Raw genomic sequence first — 23,790 nt, forward strand, 5'->3', positions numbered from 1 at the left:
ACCACCCACAACTTCTTTGTTTTGACCCACATTATCTCTATAAATTCGCGGGGAAGCTCCTATTTAAGCTTCTACTTAACGAATTCTGGTTACTATACTATATATAAATACCAACGCTTAAAAGCTGTTATTTGACGCTATTTGAACGCTTTTACTGTGTCTAATAAGTGGTTTATGAAAATGATGTGCGATCATCGACGGCGGCCGCTGTTATTTACTAGTATTATTCTACAAGAATTTGACGCTATTAAGAGCAAGCTGGTCGGTCCAAGAAAAAACATATTTCAAGGCACAGAGCTGATAATAGGATAATGACTAACTATAGCTCTTTAATGATCTCTTAGTGCGAGGTAATCATTGAGTTCTTCCTAGCTCCGAACGTCTTGCGTTAATTGCGCGATATGCTCACAGCAAATTCCACAGCATCCACCAACGATAGTAGCTCCGTTTGCGACCCATCCCCAGGCCAATTCTGAGTATGACTTAACACTCATATCATCCCGTGTTGGCATGATCACTTCATTCGCAGCGTGGGGTCTTGGCTTTGGCTCGAACGCATTCGCATAGACACCTAGTGGAATACTGCGGCTTTGCTGCGAAATAACGCTTTTCGCATCATTGAGAGCTGAATCCATGAACTCAGGCCTGCTACAATTGAATAACAGGCTCTCCGCTGAGGAGCTGCACGCCCAACAGGTTGCTTCTTTCACAGATTCACCCGAACGCAGGGATGCTGCGGGAGTCGACTCTTCGTTGTCATTCAGGGTGAAAGCGATCCATAGTGGTTTACCGGTCCTCATAACCGCTCTCTCCACAGCCTTGGCCTCCGCGATTGAGCTGAGCGTTTCCCCTAACCATATATCAATGTGCGGTGAAAGACCTCGCACCAGGACTTCCAAATAACTGTCCACCCTTTCAGCATCAAATAGATCCTGTCTATAACTCCCAAACACAGGTGGCAGGGAGCCTGCAACCAAAACCCTTCTCTTACTTCTTATCCTTTCATGATCTGCAGCGCTTCTTGCTAGACGCCCTGCAAGCCCTGCTAGCTCTTGGCCATGCTGTTCGAACCTCTCGGCGCCGATATGGAACGGAACCAGCGCATAAGAGTTTGTGGTCAGGACATCGGCGCCAGCGGTCGCAAAATCGCGGTGAACTTGCTCAACAAGATGTGGGGCTTCTATCAGCGCAAGTGCAGACCATTCGGGTTGACGGAAGGGTGCATTTAGGCGCATCAACTCCCGCGACATACCGCCATCGAGTATAATAGGATTTGATAAGGTTGGAAATTTGGCTTTCTCGGAACTGCCTTGTACAAGTGGGGCTAGAGGGTTGGCGGCCTGGTTCTGCGGATGGTCAGGTCGAACATTAATCTGGGTAGCTCGTGTAACAGTACCTGGCTATCTATGCAGTGTATAGTCCCATTACCACCAGTCGTATCCTTCGCCAGGTTGCCAACCACATCGAGAGACATAATGAAAGCCGATATCTTTGTAGCCTAGTCGTCAAAATTTGGCTCGGAAATTCAGAACTTCAAATTTATGCTTTGATGTTGTCTCTTCAACGTCTTCGTGGAGTTCAAATGTAATATATCAGTCCTGTATCTTTCTAAGATTAAAGACGAACCAAGATAAAAGACAATAGACGAAATTTGATGAGAAGGCTTTGCTTTAAGGGTTAGGTCAATAAATTAGGTCAAAAGGGGATTCACACCTCAGACTCAACGGTGAGGAAATTCGTTCATTTTACCGGATGAGATCTGTGAGCTCGGGCCACATGACTAGAGTTGGTGCCTCGAGCAGCAAGGATGTGTGGGAAAGACTTTGTATACAACCAATCAACGATGTTAAAAGCCGTGTGTGGATACGTGAATTGGGATCCGTCACGTTGGGCCATGCCTACAGTCCGGTGCGCAGGTAGTCCGGTGTGTCGAAGCTGTTCACGTTTTGACCCACCTGCCTCTTCACAATGGGGAAAAGGCTCTCTGGTGGGGGATCCTGACAGCCGAATCCGTAGTGCTGCTCGCTCACAGGGGACGTATGGGGATTGCTGGTATTCAGAGCATCATACCGGATGATACCGAGTCGGGACTCCCAGGTGTCATTGTCACAGTAGTTTGCATGCATCCAAAAGTTGGTCCCGTGGGTGAAGTTGGCATTTGCCTTGATGACAATCTCAAATCGTTGTCCTTGGCATGATTAGTTTCAAATATGGAGGCTAAGATACATTTTTACATACCAATTCCAACAATCAAAACATCCGTCTCGTACGGTTGAATGGGCACAAAGTCATTCTGAACGACAGTGAAGTTATGCCCATCAATCCAAAATTTGTAAGAAGAATTCCCGTGTTCACTAGACCAAGTCTGTATATGGTTCCCTTTTTGAAGATTATCTCGTGTCGCTCGTGCTTGTCAGTGCACCGCAAGTCTGTTAATGGATCGCAATCAAAGACCCCTTTCCCGTTCATGACATTACTTTCCGGAAGGGGTGCCTGTGGTGTCAAGATCTCAGTGGGATATAGTGCGAACGCATCTTCATGGTACCAATCGCTCATCAAAACTGGGCCTAAGTCGACATCATAGTCCATGCTACTTGGTCCGTGGATCTTTATCGCCCCTGTCGGTTGTCATTATTTATTATTCCCTATTTGGGAGGTAAATTCCTCACTATGAACCCCATTCGTGTCTGGATGTTTCGTAGTAACAGCCCGGTAGGGGGAATGGTACCACGAAGTGCCACACTGCATAACTCTGAATTCATATACTTGCGACGACCGTGGCTGAATTGGCGTCAGCATCTTGATCAGTCAATGCCCAAGGATGTTCAGGTCTCACCTTGCTCGGACATTGTGTCGCTCCTGGAATCCCATCCAACCAATTTGTCATGGCTTAGCGGATTCCATGCCAGTGTATGGCGGTCCCTTTATCATAGGTCAAGTTGTTATGGACCGTGATTTCTAGTCGATTTTTAGTTCCATGCGAGATAGATAGCCTGGTTTACTCACGCAAAGTGTCGCCCCAATTCGCCTCAATGGTTGGTCCTGGGTATTGCCCTACGGGGAGTCAGTCACTAGTGCATTAATAAGGACTATAACAGGAACTTGAAATACCATTGATCACCATTCCATTAGTCAGGTATCCATCCGGAGAGATGACTTGATTAGACACAGTGAGCTCGTACTGTGGGAAACATCAATGATAATCACGATAGTGACAGGAAGTAGGGCTCTTACCTCGACTAATCCACCGGGGGGGATTTCTTTCTCATAGTCGGTAATATCGAAGCCAGGTAGCCAGCACTTTCTCGAATGTGGGTAGTGAACGCATTTAGTAGGATTTCCCCCAACAGAGGTGGGCCACAGGAGGATCCCTAGAGGTAGCAGTCGCTGTATGAACATAGTAAAAGTGACTCTCTAGAAACAATGACTATACCCTTCAACCTTACCTTATTCAATAGTCTATATAAGAGACTATTTTCAGTACTCGGGATCCGATTGTATTCATTGCCGTCCATCATAACTTCCTTTCGGGAAATCCTTTAATCGTCGGGGATCTGACTAGAGCTTCCAAGCTTCCAAGCTTCCGAGTATAGAGGTATTACCAATCAAGAAAAAATCCTTGGCTACGTGGTGACTATAGAATAATCTCAGTAGAACTGACTTTGAGACAAAAACAACCAAACCAACAGTCCAAGTGGGACAAAAATCCAAGGCTCGGGTCCGGTTTTGGTTGGAAACCGTCATCGATATTGCCCAGGCTTCCTCGGATGCATGATTAGCGTTATAAAATGCTGGATCTATTCTACACAGTCACTCCATCCCGTCTTCACTGTATACGAAATAGTCGACTCTAGCCTCTCCAATCTAGCCATGTCACAAACAAAGACATCAATTCGTCTCGAGACGCCCTTTACCACCGCCGCCCTAGGCAGCGATGTCGCATTCTGAAAATCCTACATCGCGTCACGGCCCACGCCTTCAGAAGAATTCTTCCGCCTCATCAATGAATACCATGCAAACCACAGTGATGGTCGCACGGAAGTAGCCCACATGTAGGCACGGGACCCGGAAACATCGCCGCAAGGCTGGCACCGTACTATGATCAAGTGATAGGCTCGGATGTGAGCGAGCAGGCCTTGGCCGTAGCGCCGAAACTGATGTCTCCGGACCTCCTGGAAAGGATGACCTTTGTCTGAAGTCCCGCTGAGGCTCTCGTCACCGCTGGTCTCCCCTCGAACTTGCAGCAGGCGGATCTGCTCACCATGAGCGAGTTTATGCCACTCCTCGATGCTCCCAGAGCCCTGAAAGCCTTCCACACCCTGATGCGTCCCGGGGAACCCTCGCCATCGACTTTTACGGGCGTCCCATCTTCCCAGACCCGGTGTGTGACGCCATCTACGATCGCATGGCCACGCGCATCTGCCAGTTCCTGCTTCCCTTCAAAGGAGCCCCCGGTGAGCCTTTCCACCGACACGGAGCTGAAGGGCAAGTCAGCTTTCTAGAAATTATTGCCCTGCCGGCGAGCGAGTGGCAGAATGTGGAGCGCCATAAGTGGAATTGCGACTACCCGCTGCTGTTCAACAGCCCCAAGGGGTTTGACTTTGAGTTTCAGCCAGTCGATCGCCGTGCAGATGGCGAGATCACTCATGACATCGTGGACCGTGAGTTCTGGGCCCATGAGTGGGACGCTGACGATGTGAAAGCTTACCTTGACTCTGTGTATCCTCACTATCGGGAGCAAGCCGGGGAAAGCCATTCGGAGATGAAAACTTTGCGCAAAGAGCTTCGGGTAGCGATGGGCGGGAAACAGAAGGTCACATTTTCCGTGGTACTCGTTCTGGGGACCAAGAAATGATTATCGACAGGTTTGGATGATGCAGTTGATCTTCCGGTCCCCGCTTTCCCCACTTCGGGTATCTCCGTACTGCTTACTCCACTGTATGCTTAGCGTACAGTAAGAGAACAAATTCTTGGCGCCAATAGGCCCCAAACGGGGAAGATGGAAGATGACTACAATATGTAGGCTGACAGTTTCACACAAAACGTATGTGATATTGGGTATGGGGGGAGAAAAGAGAGAAGCAGCAGAAGATCTAGAGGATATGCCCCTGTTGGAGCACCTGTATTTATGGTATTGTCCTGTCACCCTGATACGCACTACTCATGCATTAGGGTTAGACCTGTATCTATAGTATTGGGTCGTGACCCACAGAACTCCACAACAATACAACTGAGATACACATGCAACAACAGCCCCCAGCCCCAAAACTAAGCTAGTCCTAAACGGGATGCCAGCGCTGCTCAGGTCACATGATATGACCCAGGTCTCTGAACACGTAATTACGGTCGAACAGCATGTACCAATGGTATGGGTCACGTCTGTGTACTTGTCTGGTATTCTCTAGTCTCCACCACAGCAGTTTAACATGTGGTACGCTGACTAATAAAGTTGATTACATGATCTATTGTTCCGACACCAGGGACACCGACACAAATCAACGGGATTTCCCTTGTCTCAGGCGGTTCATCGTAGAAGCCATAAGATTAATTCAGAATAACAAGAAGATCGACGCGGGTTGACCCTCCCAGATATTGCCGTCGCTGTGATCTGTTGCCAGTGGAGCTTAAACCTTCTTGCCTAAATCGTTCCCTTCCATCCTTCATCCTTGTACAATAGACAATTTCCTTTTTCTTTCTGGTCTTTTCTACAAAACATAGTGGTTCCCCTCGTGTGTCAGCATCATGCCCAGAAAACCACCTCAACGAGCTCAGTTGATTTCTAAGCAGCTAAAACATAAGAGGTCCATTCTGACAGGGGGGGAGGGGGTACACCGACCTTGGTCATTCATGAAATTTAGATCCCCGTGTGATGTATTTCAAGCAGAGAAGAGACAATGTAGGCGGAGATAAGGACATCAAATACCGTGCACCCTGGAATTAGTGCATTTCGTTGGATTTCTAAGCACTACACAAAGGAATCCCACGATAGTCACAAGGGTTTTCGGCTTTACCGGGCCCAAGCACCATTGCAAAAGCCGACTCAACCATGCACTGTCGGATTCCGACAAATTAGCTTCATCCAAACAAAGGGAACGAAAATAATTTGAGCATATACAGACGTAGCAAACATTCAAATATAACTGAAAAGGGACTAGCTATGTGATGATGCGTTCGTTCGTCTTGGACTTATTAAGGCGATGCTTCTCTCCCCTCTGTGCTGCGGTATTCGAATCAAAACTTGACGTCCCAAAATACCTGAGATAAAGGTCGACAGCAGCTCGACAATTCGAAAATCAGACTCTTCATCCCGCCCAACCCAACCCGAGAAAATGCCTCCTCCACCTCCCCTTCCCAAAAGCATTTTGGGCCGCCACCGTCTCTTAGCCCCCTCGGCGTCGGTGCGTGTCAGCCCACTGTCGTTGGGCGGCATGAGTAAGAAGACTTTTGTTATCCCAACGAAATCCGTACTAACAAGGCGATATCCAGGTCTGGGCAACAACTGGAAGGGCATGATGGGCGAATGCACCAAGGAGCAGGCATTCGAGCTACTAGACGCCTACTACGACCTAGGCGGCAACTTCATTGACACCGCTAACATGTACCAATTTGGCCAAAGTGAGGAATGGATTGGCGAGTGGCTCCAGAAGACGGGTCGACGATCTGAGATCGTGCTCGCGACCAAGTACACGCTATCCCCGATCTTCGGTAAGGCTGTGCAGCAAAGCAACTACGGTGGAACGGGCACTAAAAGTATGCGCGTGGCCGTCGACGACAGCATGAAGCGTCTTCAGGTGGATTATATTGATATCTACTATGTCCACGCCTGGGACTTTGCTACCTCTATCCCTGAGCTTATGCAATCGCTCAACACCCTCGTCCAGCAGGGCAAGGTCCTGTATCTGGGAATCAGCGACACGCCCGCTTGGGTCGTTACCAAGGCTAATGCCTATGCGCGAGAGCATGGTCTCCGCCCATTTTCGGTCTACCAGGGCCGGTACAATGCTATGATGCGTGATCTCGAGCGGGATATCATCCCTATGTGTCGGGATGAGGGTATGGCTATTCACCCGTGGGGTGTGCTCGGCAGTGGTAAGTCCTCAGCTACGAACCGATTTCATTTATTAACAACTACAGGCTACTTCCGCTCGCCCGATGCTGCGCCGAAAGAAGGTGGTCGCCAAACTCCGCATGTCAAGACGGGCCGCGAAGGACAGGTGTCAGCTGCCCTGGACAAGGTCGCCAAGCGCCACGAAGTCCCCATTACGTCTGTTGCACTTGCATATGCCATGCAAAAGGTAAGAAATCTATACTCTCCTCAAATTACCTTCCACTGACCGTTCTAGTCTCCCTACATCTTCCCCATGATCGGCGGAAACAAGATCTCCCAGCTCAAAGCCAATGTTGAGGCCGTGAGCCTAGAGCTCACTCCTGAAGATATCGCAGAGATCAACAAGGGCTATGATTTTGATCTTGGGTGGCCCCACAACTTCCTCAACTTGGCTGGATTTATGCCCGAGGGTCCACAACATGTCTCTTTCCTCGCGGGCTTGGGACATTTTGACTATGTTGAGCCTACGGTTGCAATAAGGCCTAAGACTTCGTTGAGGCAGTAGTCCAGGTTCGAGGACAGTAGCTCTTTGTAAAGATTAATCCTCAATTCACAACCACATTCATTATCAGGAACATATCAGCTTCTTGCAGGTACTTTGTGCCTTCTAAATTCGTTGGCATCGGGATTAATTTGGATTCCCTTGACTCGACCTACAATAGCCCCTCTTCTACAATAGCCCCTCTTCCAATGCGGATCTACATCTAAGAGAAATCAGATGATTCCAAAATGCCCTTTTCTTCCAGTATTGACTAACTAGTCGCATGGACTCCGACCAATATCTCAAGTATCTTGATACCTACCTACGTATAAAGGGAAAGTAGCAAGTAATATGTAGGTAGGTTTCTAGGCGGGCTTGGAGATCAATAATTCATGAAACACAGCAGACAGCAATAACCAAAATGGCGAAGTGCAGGTGCTAAGGTGCGAATGTTATCCAATGGCTCAACAGAAATTCAGCTAAAAGAGTCAGTGCAGTAATCGCCGGAAAGGGGATGCTCACCTGCTCTCACCCTGCTTCACACCTATCTATTGCGCACTCATCCTTCTCACCCTGTACCCACCCTACCAATACAACCGAAGTACTAGCCGCATTTAAGCCATAGACCGGTTATTTATTAGTATAGTGGCTAACATATGCGAATTCTCACTATTGTGAGTTTTTTTTGTACGGTGGAGAAAAGGTTAGGTAAACAAGGAAAGACAGTAGGTGTCAAGCGGAGAAGCAAAGATACCAATAGTCAATTACAGGCCAGATGTAAATAACAGATATTTCAAACGCAAGACTTGAGAACGCAGGATAGCCGAATTGGTATTTTACCGCGTTGATTTACTTGGTCTAATCCTCTACTCGAGACCAATCAGTTTCATTTGCAAATTCATAACTTGGCCGCTTGTACCAGATGCATGCCTTCGATTTCCACCTCTAGCTTCTAACGATGAAACAAGCATCCTTTAACTCGGAAACCTTAGCTCTCCTCCGCCACACATGTCTCACGGGGTAGGAGTTCTTTTCCAAATCCGGAATTGCTTATGAACGCGTAATAGAGGTCGTAGAATTGAAAGGGCGGCAGTGCAAGTCAGAGTAACAATTCATCGGCCAAATATCCAGAGGTCGGTTGGTGTATACATGTCCGGTGGAGTGTACCCTTGCACTTGGATTTAATGTTGCTGGGCCATCATCTGCCATCTTTGCTCTTAAGCAGCTGGGTCGGTGTCTGCCCAGATCCATTCCGTACATCCATTGAGCCCCCGGCATCCACCCAAATTCGAATCAACTCCTCGCGTGCTTGACAGCGCTCTCTTGTGGCTGCTAGGGCTTTCTGTTTTCTTCCACCCTTTGGACCATTACGCCTTTCAGGAAGGTCGAAATCAGTCTCACCACTTCGCTCTTATAATATCTATCTCCAATCATAGTCCAAAATGTACTAATTCATTTCCGACTTAGCTTAGTTTCACGTATTGAATCGTATTGAAAGACATTTTCATGTGCTTACCGCTTGCTAATTTACATGTCTGTCTCTTACTAAAAGTATGACTAACATCTTAAAGTATAGCCTCAATCTTATTGACAACATTTCCATCTACCTATCTCATTGTTTTATGAGTGAAACTTAATAGAACGGTGAGGTCAACCACCTTCACTGAGGAAGCCCGATAGCTAAATGGTCATTTTAATAAGAGCCCGAGGACAAGAACTCCTTAGGCGATGGCTTATGGAGAACTAGTCACTGACAGGCCTATATATTGACTCCGAGGGTATACGTTGGAGATAGAATGTCTAAAAACTCGGCTCTTCCTCTGCAGTATATATGTCTTACGCGATCACGACTAGGCTGGTTTTGGGTCGGTCTGTCTGACCCGCATGCGGGTTGCGGGTTCTGATGGGAAACCCGCGCGGGTTTATGGGTTACCCAATGGGTCGTCAAACAGGACAAACATAAAAATTTATGTATAAAACTGTACATAAAAGTGGTTTATTATATAAAAAATTGGATTTATCCATCCTTTTTAGGTATAGTGTCAAAAATTTATGCAAAAATGGGCTAGCGTGGGTAACCCGCACCCGAACCCGCAACCCGCATGGGGCGGGTTGCGGGTTGACTTGACCAACCCATGGGTTTTGCGGGTTCGGGTTGCGGGTTGACTTTACCTACCCATTTGCGGGTTATGGCACAGACTAATCACGACTAAGACGTTCGATGCGTTGGGTGTTGGCATCGATTTGTGGGTCAAGTTAACAGATACCCAGGTGCCAGCATAGCAGTAAGAACGGTAGACAACACTCATTCTTGAAAGACTCTTGCAATTTTGACATTAGTATGAGCTCTATATAAGGTTTGGTTCGCTAGAATCTGTACAACTTTTCGATACTTTTTATTCGGGTAGATTAAAATGACAAGAATGAATTGCCGATGATCAAAGCCATGAAAATGTGTTGTCTCATTTGGTAGTGGAATATTTGAAAGAATGGTAGCGCGGAGGCCACTTCTTCCGCATAGAATATATTGAGTAATCTTCGTTACAAAATGGCGCAAAATGCCCAGGATCCAGGCCGTGTGCTATCCCTTCAACGCCGCTGTTGCGGCCTTCAATTTTTCTGCCATCATGTTGTCCTGCTTCACAATGAGATCATGGACTACTGGCCGTGAGTTCATCCTCTTCATCCACACCGCCACATTAGGAAAAGCGTCCTCGTTGTAACCCTCGTCCGAAAGCATGTTTTTGGCGCCTGTCGCTATGGAGAATCATAAAATTAGGTAATCTGCTTTGTCATGCTAGCCTTAACGTGATTCACGGTCGGGCGGGCGTCACTACCGGTCGGGCGACCCCACCAACTTTTCAAAAATCACCAATTTCTAATGACGAATAAAACCACAAAAATAATATAAATTTTGTTATTTAAAGCGAGTAGGGCAATAAGTATATGTATGCCCTTTTTTCCCACACCCAGAACATGTCACCTGCCGCCGAACCGAAGGCATAGAAGGTAAAGTAGGCTCAACAACCGTGTTTGTAGATACCTCTGGCAAATATATATCTTTGCTTTCATCTTCATCCTTATAGACCACATCATCTTCACCACCCTCTAGACCCCCGAAGATGCCTCTCTGGGTAATAAACTTAGGTATGGTCGCTCTCTTTTTGGTCTGTTTCTTATTGGTAGCCTCTAATTGGGCACAGCGATTCTGGAGAAAAATATGGTGGTGGACCACTTTGATAGTCATATCGTACGACTTCTTTATCTCCCTTTTTGTTGGTGAAGAAAGGATTGAAGATGAGGATTCTAGACCTTTTTTGATCCGAGATTGTGATTTTGTGAATTTTGAGAGAGTCCAGAGAGTATTTGGATCACTATCACTGCCAGAAGAAGGTGGTCGCTGAGAGAGGATCTCTATCGGAGGAAGGGAATCCAGGTGCACATTTAGCTTTTCCAAGACCTTATTAGCATCAAATGGTGCTAATCCAGTAGCTGAAAAGCTATTCTGTATAGTAGAAGTCTTAAAAGCACCTATTCTCGCATCTGCGATAAGTTCAAGGAAATCTTCCTTATCAATAGAGTTTACTCCATTCCGCATCAAAGTTGAAACAGCTCCTCCATAAAGCTTCTTCAAAACTGAAAAACAACCCACATCCAAAGGTTGTAAAAGATGAGAAGCATGCGGAGGCATACAGATTGCAATAATCTGGTTTTCTTCACAAAGTTGGTCAAATTCGGGGGTCAAATGACTCCCATGACCATCGAGGACTAATAGGCAATATTTTCCTACCCTTGTCCCAATATTTGGGATAAAATGATGTTTTAACCACCATAAACCAATTGTATTAGTAGTCCAGCCATTTTCACTCATAGTCAGATGAGTTCCTTTTTGGTTTAAAAGGAGATAGGGACGTAGATGCTCTGGAAACTTTTTTCCCTTGAAAATGAAGAGCGGAGGTATAACACTTCCAGAAGCTCGAATACACTCAATTGTGGTTACCCACTCTCGATTTCCAGCTTGTAAAAGAACTCCTTTTCCATGATATTCCGCGGAAGTGATAATTTTTTGCGTTGCGCCAATACCCATAGCAAAACCACTCTCATCAAAGTTGAAGATATCATCTGAAACAATACCCCACTTTTCAATAGTCTTTTGAACCAAATCAAACCATGGTTTAATGATTCTCGGATCTTCTGAAAGAGCTCTCTGATAATCATATTTGCGTGAAAGTCGAATAGAGAGATTTGGGCGTCGTTTGATAAATTGAGTAGGCCAATTGATGCCAATAGTCGAGGGGGTATTTTTCTGGGCACTTCGTAGGAGATTGGCCATATCACGTAACATAGGTATCGTGAGAGCAGCGCCTCTAGCATCCATATCAAGTAGCCAGTCTTCCATTGATTGCTCTTCAATTTCAGTAAAAATATGGCCAGTTGGTCTCTTCTCAGCCAAAGATTCACGCCCATTAAGCCGATACTTCAAAGTTGAGACAGGTAAATCAAATGATCGTGCAGCAGCTGCAGCAGAGGGATATTTACCATCTTTTATAGCTTTTATAGCTAATAAAAGACGGCCCTCCTGCTCTATCAACTTTTTTTTTCGATCGGAGCGTTGGGGAGGCATTTTTGTTGTAGTTAATAAACATGTTTTATTATGAAGAGGGATTTTGATGGGGCCGCCCGACCGGCAGTGTCGCCCGGGAGACCGTGAATCACGTTAGTCAGGATCCGCACATAAGAACCGTGGTTCGAGGGCGGGTAATAATTCAGACAATCACACATTCGAGAACGCACCCCATTGGTCGATAAAATACGTCCGTTTACGTGAGCCGACAGCGCCTTTCTGCCACGAGACAAACGCGAGGTCGGCGTAGGACAACTTGTCACCCACCAGCCACTGCCGGTTACCTAACATGCTGTCTAGCACTCCGCATACTCGTTTGATCTAACCCAATGTACCGGTCCAACGCACTCTGAACGTGCTCCGGGTGGTAGCGCTTGAACCAGACAGCCTGGCCGTAGTAAGGGCCCTGCCCGGACATCTGGAAATGCAGCATCTGGCGCGCGTGATACGACTCATGGCTACTCGGCACAAAGCTGATCCGCTGGTCCTTGTCGTACGTCTCAATCAAATATTTAATCATGGCGCCAGACTCCCAAAGAGTGATCCCAGTGTTAGGGTCGTAGATGGCCGGGAGCCGGCCGTTGGGGTTTATAGCTTCATAGGCAGGAGTCTTGATTTCGGTGAAGTCGGTAGGATCTCCTCAACGGGAAGGCCGAGTTCGCCAAGAATGATGGAGACTTTGAAAGGGTTAGGGCCGAAAGAGCCGCCGTATATCTTGATATGCTCCAGTTATTGAGTCATAGTTCCGGCTGCAGGGTATTCGAAGATGAAAAAAAGAATGCGATTACCTAGGAAGATGCGGCTTTTTAGAATATATCTGTATCATCACCTCGTCCCTACATAATTAATTTCCACCTCGGGCTTGGCTACTCGTCCTGCTTTCACCTTATCCACAAGCTGACAAATCGACCACAGTGTAGTTAGAGCGGACCCTTTGAATTACGTTGGCGCGAGCATACTTTTTGCGCCGAAGCTGAATCATCTACGCTATCTCACGCGTTCACCCAAGCCCCACTATTGCAAGATTTGCCTCTCAAAACGCCCCACGGAAATGCTCTTAAGCTTTCCGAACCCAATCTCGAATATCCCGGATTCTGTATCGAGCACCGAGCACCGAGCACCGAGATCAAGGGCGGTGATCAACATAAGAATCATTCGTAGGTTTCCTCAATACGCAACGTCGCGACCCCTTCATTCGGTCGGGCATGCTGACAGAGACAATCTTTTCTGCGATATTCCTGTAAAACACATATTCTGCTCAATCATCTTCGGCATACGGCCTTCGGCATGCCATCGTGACTAATCGAGCGGTCGACGTGAACTATTCCTAATGACGTCTTTTATTCGCAGGACTCGGTGTCTATAAGACCCCAGGTAGAGCTTCTTGGTACAATACTTTTGAGTACGAACATTTCAATCAAGTAACTTCTAATTTACTTTTTTTTATTCATTCTTCATCATGACTCGCCTTATCACTGTCTTTGGTGCCACTGGCAATCAGGGGGGTTCCGTCATCAACGCCATTCTGGCACACCCCGCGGCGTCTAAGGACTTCAAGATCCGTGGCATCACTCGCGATGTTTCTAAGCCTTCTGCCCAGGCCTTGCTGAAGCAGGGAGTCGAGATCAAAAGCGTGCGTTCTTTTTCAGCACTTCTCCTTTCTTCCAGCCCGTATTAAGCTAACTGGTTTTCTCAGGCTGATATGGACTCGGTTGATTCGCTCCGTGATGCTCTTGCCAGATCTCACATCGTATTACTTGTTACCACCCCTGGCTGGGGTGAGGGAGGTGCCGCAATTGAGTTGACTCACGGCACTAACGTCGCCAACGCTGCCAAGGAGGCTGGCGTGGAGCACATCATCTATTCATCGCTCTTAAATGTTACCGAAACCTCCAGTGGCCGGCTCACTCACGTCCCTCACTTCGATTATAAGCAGAAGACGGAGCAATACATTCGCTCCACCGGCGTTCCCGCAACCTTCGTTCTTCCCAGTTATTTCATGTCTAATTTTGCTGCCTTCGGCATGATCCGTAAGGGCGAAGACGGGGTTTATAGCCTAGCATACCCCGTTGCAGACAATGCCAAGTTTCCCTTGATTGACATTCTCAAGGACCTTGCTGAGAGCTATCCTGAAAAGGTGTTCTGTGTCCATTATTTGACATATAACAGGCAAATTTGTCCTCGCCGGCATCTTGAAGCGCACTGAGCTAATCGGCGCCCAGATCTTGGCCGCTGACAACTACTACACTCCCGCTGAGATTTTGAATAATTTTGAGGCTGTCACTGGACAAAAAACCCGCTATGTGCAGGTCGACTCGGACACATACAAGAGTTTCATGCCCCCCGCGCTTGCAGATGAGTTGCTGGAGAACCATCTCTTCATCGAGGAACCTGGCTACTATAACGGCCGCAGCCTTGACAGCACCAAGGCACTTTTGTCGAGCGTTGGCCCAAAGACCGAGACCTGGAAGCAGTACGTTGAGAAATACAAGGACTCTTTGCTCTGAACCCCTCCAGGCTTCGTATCTTCAAACTGTATATAAATTGCTGAAGTATACGTGATGATGATTCGCCACTTCAGTTGATGAGACAGAATGATAAAGATACTTAAAAATCTACATCGGTGGAGAGAAATAGAATTTTGCATTTGGTACGATCTAATGGAGGAAGTTTCAGAGTCAATAAGAGAAGACAGAAGTTAAGATATCATGTCTGGGCGCCAACAGCTCGCCCACGGGAAAATGTCTCTTGTATAATTGCATTCTTTACAGGACCGGCGGTACTCTTCCATTCAAACCTCTTCAGACATTCTAATATATCTTTGAGCATCTCTTGAAGATGGAGTGCTATTGCAACTATTCAATTTAGACTCTAATAGAGTCGGGGACTAACGACAAACACCTGAGCTCTAGAGTTAGAATTCAAATCTCACCGAATAGTCTATTCTCTTCGGAAATGTCTGATGGAGAAACGGCAACAGGGGTTAAGAAACATGGGATTTGAAATCTTTCTAAGGTTATCTATACTGAAAGATCCCTAGGTTGGTATATATGGTGATAGGTCAAGAATATTGACATTACATTTGATTATATAATATTTAGACTTCAGCAAGGTCCATAGGCCGGCCCATTGGATTAGACTTCGGCAACCCACTGGGCTAGCCCATGGCCTTGTCGAAGTCTAGTTAATATCCATTCAAATCATTCCTTAGATACTCTCTAATAAAGAGTCTCTACTTACCTTTTACCTTTTGAATAGATATAGATACTAATTGATATAATTCCCTTGCTGGAACGTGGCTATATAGTACTGACTAGTATAGGCATAGCTTATTAAGTACAAGAGAGTATGAATTGATATATACTACAAAGGATATAGAAAAGTTAAGGGGTTGAGCTTAGTAGGGCCCTTGAGAGTCTTATAATTGTCAGGTCGGTAGGGGCACAAAATATTTTTTGGCGCACTAGTTATTGAAATAACAACTGGATTTGACATAAACCATAGGCATGCTGGCCACCCATCGATCGTGACTTTATGGCTCAAACCCTTCTTGCCTGTATGTCAACCCTATAATAGGGCTACTTGCTCTTTGCGCAAGAACTCGAACTTTATGACCATGGTGGATTCTTCAGTCATGTGAAAGAAATAAAAGAGTTGGAGTTTCTTCAGGAAAAATTCATTCCCCACATTTTCAAATCTCACCCCGTCTACCCCTCATGTGACGTTTGGGGAGCACTTAGTAATGTTGCTTTCTCCGCATTGTCCCGGAAATCTTATTGAGTGGAATGACTTGTGTATTGCTGGGACTTTTTCTATACACGACAGAGCTGATTACGCCTGGCTGCCTATTCTCCCTGCCTAGGAGTTGAATACAACCGTCTTGAAAACTGACTAGACCCTTCACAATTTGACCCTCTTGCTTACTTGACTCATACAGCTCACTCACCAACTCTCGCATCGGCTCGTCGAGGTTTGGCATATCCTGCCACTTCCATTTCAGTTTCCATTTCAGTGTACCACCATACTCCTCGGGAAGATCGGATGCATCTATGTGCGAAAGCAAGGTGGACTTGGCTTCCGACGAACTCAACAAGAATAATTTCGATCGAGTGACAGGGTCGAACCAATGGCTCATGCCTTCTCAAATTCACCGAAAGAAATACGGAGCCCCAACAACCTGCGACCAATTAGTTTCGGCAGATAGGTATGTATGTGTGGGAGGAAACTTTCAAAGACTCGCCCAAGGGTTTCGGGATAATGTTTAGTCGCCAGTTCACTTGACTCCTGCCCGTACTTTCGTATGGCGAAGAACTGCTTGAGGCTCACCCCAGATATATCAATGATATAGGTTGAAGCAGAAATCGGTGTGTTCTTGTTTGGCCGCGGGAATTCCGACACCAAGGGAGTCACAAATTGTATCAAATGGTCATACGGCGCGTAGGAATGGAGAATATAGCCGGGTGAGTCGGACCTAGATTGGGTTTTCACCGAAGAGCAAGCATCAATTTTAGCGAGATACTCATCCACTTTTTCTTGGTGAAGTTCTTGACAGCGAACACATAAAGCGGCCGGCCATCGTGATCGCGTCTACCAACCCACTGAGGGTACTTTGGGAAATATTAGCGCATCCGGAATGACAATGATTGAGCCACATTACCATTTTCCTAGATTCCTCGAAGCTTTGCACGTCCAAATTATCATAAAACTCCGCAATTCCATTTTCCCTGCGCCATTTTGCGGCGAAGTCAAACTGCTCGAACGCAGCGGCAACATCAAAATTTCTCGCACGTAGATATCGCCTATTGATTGTCAGGAAGGGAAAAGACGCAAATATAATATGTGACTCACAACAATGCGGCGTCGTCTGTGTAATGGTCAGTCTTAAATACGTCATAACCTTGATCACGGCACTTGTCTTTGAACAAGAGCTATTTCTCTTGTTCGTCTGGAGTCAAGATACATCCAATATGAGGGGGGCCATCTGGCACGAATAATCGAGGGTCTGTAATTTATCAGACAACGTCGACAATTCTTTCTGGTGTTGAACAAGGGTTTCCATTGTGGATGGAGAACGCTTCCCCAATGTTTCTTAAAAATCCGTGGAATTCAAGAAATAGCCACAGCTAAGTATGTATGATGAGTTCGCAGGACAAAGTTGCAACTTCCATTAGAGGAATCAGCTATCATTTAATAACCGACTGTATCAACTGGCAGAATAGGGATGTCATTACTAAAAGTCTTGAACACAACGGATCCAGGGAATAATTCTTTGCCCTAGAGAGACAAGATCAAAATTTTTATCCTTATTCTGCACGGTCTTCGGACTCATTTTCATCTCAGCCCCGAGACCCGAAGCCGAGCCTTGACTACTTTCATTATGTCAGCATCGCCACGTACTGATATTGGGTTTAGCCCTGACTATGGGTTGAATTTGAATATCCCCTACAGTAGATCAAGTAATGATGATCTATTACCTCGGTTCGGAGGCGAACGAGAAGGCCAGATTGGCAAGGCCGAATAATGAGAAAGGTAAATTTTATGCCTGATTAGGTACCTATAGATTAGGTTAGGTCCAAGATTTGGCCCTAAAACCTAACCTACGATTAGGTTAGGTAGAATTAGGTCAGCTCGGGCTTCCGTGGCCGTTGATTACACAAGGGAGCGAGGCTGACAAAAAAAGTAAGATCATTCTGGGTCCAACCTAGGACTCAGTTCTGCCCAATCAGGATAAATGGAGAAAAGACAGTGGCGTATTCAATGTTCGCCATCTCTTGCTGGTCGGCCCTGCATGTCTTGCCCGAGAAGTCTATTACTCAACGGCTGCTACACAACTATAACTGACGAAGATCGTCGATGGGGATTTAAACCTCATCATCCTCGCAGATCATTGCCAAATCACAACAACCTTTATCATGGCTACCCACAATGTTGCTTTCACTGCTCCACTCAATCCCGCTGGAGCTAGCACATTTCTCAAAGAAGACCAAATTTGGGCTGGCTTGCTCCTCAAGATTCGATTTGCCGAAACCTTTGTCCCCATGGCCATCCAATCCACCAACGTGATTTCCGAGTCCACCGACCCCTCAACTGGCAACCCAGTCACAGTGCGCGAAGTTGTTTTCGTCGAAAACAATCGCAAAGTGAGAGAAACAGTCATCGGATATAAGCCTTCCAGAGCCGTCTTTGTTCAGCCGGACGGAAGCACCATCACCAATATCGTTAGTGAGGGTGGGGACGGAGAACTCTACATGACCTACACTTTCGAGTGGAAACACCCTGATGCCTCCCCAGCAGAACTCGAAGAGCTCTTACAGAAAGAGAAGAAGATGATGAAGCTGGCCGTGGAGGGAACGAATACCGTTTTGCGACAGTTGGCGAACGATGGAAAATTTAAATTTGCCCACATGTGTAAGACTATGTACGTCCAAGCTTTGGCACGGTGATTTGAAGCAGTGATTTGTATTGACCAGATATAAAGAACGGATGATGCTATGGTATACTATGGTTATAGTAAAAGGCCGAACGATGGACGACCTAGATTAATGCCCAAGTACCATCGTACCTAGCTAGGAAATTCTCAAGTTTATGATATAACGACAATCCACATGGATAGATCAAAAATGACTCGAAGCTGGAAGATTCTGCTACTGAGTAATCTCGGGATTGACCATGTGCCCGAAGAGACCGAGCTGTCAGCAAACTAAAGCTCAAGTGGGGCAACGGTGGTCGGCCCACCGACCCTCCGATCCCCCACCGTATAATTGTGGGTTTTCGGTCAAGCCCATATGACCTGTTGAGATGCTCAATGTCCAGCACTTGAAAGATAGTGGGAACCCGCATCTCCAGGGGGCAATAGTGAACTAGGATTGGTTGGAAAACATAAACATAAAGTCAGGGTTTAAACTAGTTAGTAATCTTCTAGGTGTCGCACCCCCATCTAGGCGGCAATCGCCAAAAGACACGCTTGTCAGAAATGCCCGCACAGTTGATCGAAAACGTTGACGGTCGGTAATGTAGAATGGTGGTGACGTCATGTTGTAATCCCAACATAAGGAGGCTGTGACGCCTGTGTTTTCTTTTATGTTGCTTGTTTCGCTTTCAAACCTTCACAATGTCCAAGGCGATCGCAATTATTGCCGGAGCGGGTTCCGGAACCGGCAGTGCCGTCGCGCGTCGCTTTGCCCAAGTCTATCCCGTGGTCCTCCTTTCACGCTCACAAGGGTCGCTAGACCCCTTGTTGAAAGAGATCCGAGAAAGCGGCGGTTCCGCGACAGGATTCCCCACCGACGTGACAAATGCTTCGAGTATGAATGCGACCATTGACCAAATCAAGGCCAAATTTGGAAGTGACATTACGGTCGCGGCGGCGATCTACAACGTCGCGAGCAAATTCCTGATGAAGCCTTTCCTGGAGCAAAGCCCCGAGGATTTCTTTGGCAGCTTGGAGCCGTCAAACAGGGGTGCATTCAATTTCGCCCAAGCCACTTTACCCTTGATGCTGAATGGGGATAAGGGGCAGTACCCACCCACGCTTATCTTCACCGGTATGATCGTGTTGTTTCACGCTATGCCGGGGTCAAGCTAATGGGAAATAGGTGCTACCGCTGCACTCAAGGGTGGCTCGGGACTTTCTGCGTTTGCGATGAGTAAGTTTGGAACTCGCGCATTGTCTCAGTCTCTGGCGCGGGAGTTTGGACCTAAGGGCGTTCATGTTTCTCATGCCATTATTGATGGTATCATCAATACGATGAAGACCAAGGGTTACGGCCAGGATATTCCTGATGCCAAAATTGATCCCGAGGGAGTAAGTGAAGGGTAGTACTAACCCTATCTTCTAACTATCTTCTAACTATTCATGGTAGATTGCGGATTCTTATTGGTTCTTGCATACCCAGCCCAGAAGTGCATTCACGCAGGAGATCGACCTCCGACCGTATGTAGAGAAGTGGTAAGAATTTTACAAGTTAGCTGAATTGGAAAGTTGCCTCTGATAAATAATTCAATGATTGAGATGTAATATAGTCGCTCTCGAAGTCGGCTTGGCCGATATACACTTGAGTAACTCTTTGCGGGACCCAGCGCTAAGGCCTTAGCGCCGGGTATCTTTTGAACGGCCGATATTAAATTCAGGTCCTTCTGTAAGAAATTAAGGGACTTACTAAATTCACTCCCCCTTTAGAACAAAGTGACCTGTACTTTTTCTGCCGCAACTTCGACACCATATATATATATTTTCCTCTACCTACAGCCTGAATATACAAACTTATCTGTTTCTTAGGACTATCCTTCTACTCTTTAGTCCTCTTCTAGCGCTAAATTCGACTAGGGCACTACTTAATAGTCTCACCTATAGTTCGAGTAGGATATTAGGTAATCCTATGAATATCTAGCTAGGACTCGACTGTGTCTCCTCTCAGAGCTTCTATAGCTCCTGTTGTTTCTCTTGATGTTGCTTTCTTACTGCAAAAACCTCCTATGCGATAGCTTCAATAATATTCTACCTTTGAAGCTATATATCTATATTAGAATATGCTTGGGGGTTGAAAATTTTGAAGTCCGAGGACGGTATTGGGGTTCGAAGTACTTGCGCAATAGATACAAGTCACTTTATTATAAGGAGGGATTGAAATTAGTAAATGCGGGAGTGAATCAAGTAAGACCCGAAATTAAATCGAAGTTTTAAATCCTGGTGGATATTGATGGGAAGTCTTAGGTTCAAGTGAAAAGCTAAGCCTTGGTGGAGGCCCTTTCTTCGATGTTCACTGGGTTTTACTTAGAAGCAAAATACATTTTACTGCGCCTTCGATTTAATGCAGTCCGCCTAATGGATGATCTGCGCTAAGGCCTTGGCGGTGGGTCCCACAAAGAATTGCTCCGTGTATATCGGCCAAGCCGATTTCGAGAGCGACCGTAAAACTTGACCACTTGGCTCAGGTGACTATGGAAAGAATATCAAAAAGGAGTGTTGGATAGAGCTCGAATTATGCTGCGGGAGATTATTTGGATGTTAGGATAAGTAACACAATCGATCGTACAGCTGAAGAAAAACAGAATTTCAATAATACAATCCTCAAAAGCACCATCATGCTCCAATTAGGCAAGCCAAGAGCCCGACTCTTCGGCAAATCGATCGAAAGGACGGATCAGTCAGGACGGCCTAATTGTCAAGTCACATCATTCGTTGACCTTGTGCTCCCGGAAGAAATCCTCAACCTTGGTCCACTTCAGATCAGGGTATCGGTTGTTGTCCAGCGGGCCGAGCTTTCCAGCACCAGAAAACATGTTCACCATGTACTGCAAGCCCTGCCAGGCCGGGAACACGTCATTCTCGCCTCCAAAGAAGCGCATTACGCGAATCAACATCTCTGTTGAACCCACTGTACCCATCCACGAGGGCTTGTATGTGACGCCCTCAACATTGCTCTGTGCCTGAGCAATATCCTTTATAGTGACCGTGTCGCTAGCGATACAAAGGAAATTAGGCGCCGGTTTCGAGTCCACAGCCACAGCGGCAGTGTACGCGGCCGTGTCGACCATAGTGGTGAAATCAAGCAGTTGGTCCGTTGAGCCGATATAAGCGACTTTGTGGCTCTTATGATTGATCATCGGAGAGTCACCGACCATGAGATCCATGAAACCGCCATTGAGAATGCTGGTCCATGTAATGCCGGATTTCTTCAGTTGGGTGTGAAACTGGCGACGCAGATCCAGGTTGCGGTTGGATCCTGGCTTGGTTTTGGTGAAATCGAGTGAGAAGTCCGAAGGGATGAATCGGGGCACCTTAGCGGCCACAGAGGCCTCCAAGAGCTTCCCTTGGACGGTTTGGATGACATCTCTTGTTCCTTGGAGGGTCGAGACGACACAGACAGCTCCGGTCAATTCACGAGTGAGGGCGGGTACGGCGGAGAGATCAACGTGTGTGATGGTGACGCCGGCGTTGCGAAGCTTGACGGTGCGCGATGGGTCGGTATTGGGGCGGACAAGCGCCTTGACGGCCATGCCTCGTTTGATAAGTTCCAATGCGACGAGTTGGCCCCAGACTACCAGTGGCACCGGCCACAGCGACAAATTGTGAAGTCATGATCGATCGGTTCAGATATTGGCTGATAAACTGATCAAAAGATTATTTTCAAATGATAAAATCAATTAGATCAACTGGACTTAAATGCAAAAGATAAACATAAGATACAAAATAAACTTGGCGGCGAATTTGTCACTTCGGCCCGTCGGGACAACGCCTCAACCCCGAGATCCGCCTTGCTTAAAACCAAAACTCTTGAAGGTACCCGTGCTATTGATTACGGTCTCTCTTTGTGCGAGCGATTCGTAATCTACTAATTCCGTAATGTTTGGTAGGAAACGCATTTACTCACAAGATTTATCCGGGGGTTTCAGGTTTAAATAAGGTCTAAAGCCCTCGAATTTTAGAAATTCGGCATTTCTCTTGAAAATGACTACTCACACTGCGTTGCATCTCCCACCTTTTACTCCTACCGAATTCAAGCACTTCAACCGCATGGCAGACACTATGCAAGCACTGGTACGCACCGGATCGAACTTCATGAGTTACCATTTCACTGATTGGAATATTCCACAGCATCAATGGTTCCGAGTACGGTGGAATGTCATATATGACGTGGCACAATCAGGGCGACGATCGGGTGGCATGTCTATCAAGAAGTATCTCAATCTGTGTTTGGAGTTTTGCCGAAAACTCGAAACGCACCACCAGATCGAAGAGGTATAAAATTCCTGGTTATAAAGATTTGCGGGTCATATCAGACTAACCTTATTTGCAGGTTCGTGTGTTCCCATATCTCGCAAGGCGCATGCCGGCCTTCGCGAACAATGATATCCTGGTTGCGCAACACAAGGTCATCCACAGCGGACTTGAAAATTGGAGTCGTATACCCGGAGCTGTTTACAGGGTCGAGCGGACCTTTGCTGGCATGAAGTAAAGGACATCTTAGACTCCGTCGGGACAACATTATGGGACCACCTGGATGAGGAAGTGCGTCAGTTGGGGGCAGAGGAGACTAGAAAATACTGGACTACTCAGGAGATGACCAGCATGCCCATGTGAAAGTAAATGTCTATATGTATGATGAAAATTTTATATATCCGCATGCATATATTCCTCGGCCCCCTCAAGAGCTTCCGGCTAACTCCGACTTACTAGGTTATCTTCAGGATATTCCACATTGAGTTGGAAATAAAGAGGAAGGCACTTAGTAGACCTTAATAAGAACGTTTTGAGGGCCAGAGCGTCGTGCCCTTAAAACGCTTTTAATGAGATCAGTACTTATAGAACATTTTCCTATATTCTATACTTACGCTATACTCAAGAGAAGAGGGATATTCAACCTAGATAGCCTCCTACTATTATGATAGCACAGGCCAGACATGAACTCTTAAAATATTAATATATAAATCTCTTTCGCTACTATGGTATTTAGTATACCTATTACCTACTATGAAGATCTTTACTAGTAGTTAGCATAAACTTTATCTTTGGTGGCCATATAATGAATATCTTAGGTCTTGTATAGACTCTTTTTGCTATTATATGGGGTTGAC

General features: G+C 46.4%; 11 protein-coding genes across 11 annotated transcripts; 6 read left to right on the plus strand and 5 right to left on the minus strand.

Annotated features, from left to right (window-relative positions):
* Positions 1 to 368: 368 nt before the first annotated feature.
* On the minus strand, positions 369 to 1,474 carry N7520_005533 (homocysteine S-methyltransferase family protein; the record flags this gene model as incomplete). The annotated part of the gene is made up of 2 exons (XM_057139467.1): positions 369 to 1,346; positions 1,397 to 1,474. 2 exons carry the CDS (start codon positions 1,472 to 1,474, stop codon positions 369 to 371), a joined length of 1,056 nt encoding a protein of 351 aa, XP_056993473.1.
* Positions 1,475 to 1,898: 424 nt separating this feature from the next.
* Positions 1,899 to 3,399, minus strand: N7520_005534 (Multicopper oxidase type 2; the record flags this gene model as incomplete). Its single annotated transcript, XM_057139468.1, has 6 exons — positions 1,899 to 2,188; positions 2,239 to 2,354; positions 2,423 to 2,618; positions 3,007 to 3,054; positions 3,112 to 3,181; positions 3,235 to 3,399. The coding sequence occupies 6 exons, from the start codon at positions 3,397 to 3,399 to the stop codon at positions 1,899 to 1,901; spliced, it is 885 nt and encodes a 294-aa protein (XP_056993474.1).
* Positions 3,400 to 4,262: 863 nt separating this feature from the next.
* On the plus strand, positions 4,263 to 4,855 carry N7520_005535 (uncharacterized protein; the record flags this gene model as incomplete). The annotated part of the gene is made up of 2 exons (XM_057139469.1): positions 4,263 to 4,326; positions 4,377 to 4,855. The coding sequence occupies 2 exons, from the start codon at positions 4,263 to 4,265 to the stop codon at positions 4,853 to 4,855; spliced, it is 543 nt and encodes a 180-aa protein (XP_056993475.1).
* A 1,474-nt stretch (positions 4,856 to 6,329) lies between these two features.
* Positions 6,330 to 7,613, plus strand: N7520_005536 (uncharacterized protein; the record flags this gene model as incomplete). The annotated part of the gene is made up of 3 exons (XM_057139470.1): positions 6,330 to 7,089; positions 7,135 to 7,295; positions 7,344 to 7,613. The coding sequence occupies 3 exons, from the start codon at positions 6,330 to 6,332 to the stop codon at positions 7,611 to 7,613; spliced, it is 1,191 nt and encodes a 396-aa protein (XP_056993476.1).
* Positions 7,614 to 12,363: 4,750 nt separating this feature from the next.
* On the minus strand, positions 12,364 to 12,733 carry N7520_005537 (glutathione S-transferase Ure2-like protein; the record flags this gene model as incomplete). Its single annotated transcript, XM_057139471.1, has 2 exons — positions 12,364 to 12,497; positions 12,562 to 12,733. The coding sequence occupies 2 exons, from the start codon at positions 12,731 to 12,733 to the stop codon at positions 12,364 to 12,366; spliced, it is 306 nt and encodes a 101-aa protein (XP_056993477.1).
* A 939-nt stretch (positions 12,734 to 13,672) lies between these two features.
* Positions 13,673 to 14,720, plus strand: N7520_005538 (NmrA/HSCARG family protein; the record flags this gene model as incomplete). The annotated part of the gene is made up of 3 exons (XM_057139472.1): positions 13,673 to 13,846; positions 13,910 to 14,357; positions 14,383 to 14,720. 3 exons carry the CDS (start codon positions 13,673 to 13,675, stop codon positions 14,718 to 14,720), a joined length of 960 nt encoding a protein of 319 aa, XP_056993478.1.
* A 1,229-nt stretch (positions 14,721 to 15,949) lies between these two features.
* N7520_005539 (SEC14 family lipid-binding protein) lies at positions 15,950 to 17,272 on the minus strand (the record flags this gene model as incomplete). Its single annotated transcript, XM_057139473.1, is given in 4 exon segments — positions 15,950 to 16,350; positions 16,365 to 16,800; positions 16,871 to 17,012; positions 17,232 to 17,272. 4 exon segments carry the CDS (start codon positions 17,270 to 17,272, stop codon positions 15,950 to 15,952), a joined length of 1,020 nt encoding a protein of 339 aa, XP_056993479.1.
* Positions 17,273 to 18,125: 853 nt separating this feature from the next.
* N7520_005540 (SRPBCC family protein) lies at positions 18,126 to 18,656 on the plus strand (the record flags this gene model as incomplete). The annotated part of the gene is made up of 1 exon (XM_057139474.1): positions 18,126 to 18,656. One exon carries the CDS (start codon positions 18,126 to 18,128, stop codon positions 18,654 to 18,656), a length of 531 nt encoding a protein of 176 aa, XP_056993480.1.
* Positions 18,657 to 19,324: 668 nt separating this feature from the next.
* N7520_005541 (uncharacterized protein) lies at positions 19,325 to 20,165 on the plus strand (the record flags this gene model as incomplete). The annotated part of the gene is made up of 3 exons (XM_057139475.1): positions 19,325 to 19,757; positions 19,809 to 20,017; positions 20,076 to 20,165. 3 exons carry the CDS (start codon positions 19,325 to 19,327, stop codon positions 20,163 to 20,165), a joined length of 732 nt encoding a protein of 243 aa, XP_056993481.1.
* A 1,222-nt stretch (positions 20,166 to 21,387) lies between these two features.
* N7520_005542 (uncharacterized protein) lies at positions 21,388 to 22,212 on the minus strand (the record flags this gene model as incomplete). The annotated part of the gene is made up of 1 exon (XM_057139476.1): positions 21,388 to 22,212. The coding sequence occupies one exon, from the start codon at positions 22,210 to 22,212 to the stop codon at positions 21,388 to 21,390; it is 825 nt and encodes a 274-aa protein (XP_056993482.1).
* Positions 22,213 to 22,663: 451 nt separating this feature from the next.
* N7520_005543 (uncharacterized protein) lies at positions 22,664 to 23,171 on the plus strand (the record flags this gene model as incomplete). The annotated part of the gene is made up of 2 exons (XM_057139477.1): positions 22,664 to 22,954; positions 23,013 to 23,171. The coding sequence occupies 2 exons, from the start codon at positions 22,664 to 22,666 to the stop codon at positions 23,169 to 23,171; spliced, it is 450 nt and encodes a 149-aa protein (XP_056993483.1).
* Positions 23,172 to 23,790: the final 619 nt, after the last annotated feature.

This window comes from Penicillium odoratum (genome assembly GCF_028828045.1).
Source record: "Penicillium odoratum strain IBT 22623 chromosome Unknown utg000005l_segment0_segment0, whole genome shotgun sequence".
In the NCBI taxonomy this organism is placed as follows: Eukaryota; Fungi; Ascomycota; class Eurotiomycetes; order Eurotiales; family Aspergillaceae; genus Penicillium; species Penicillium odoratum.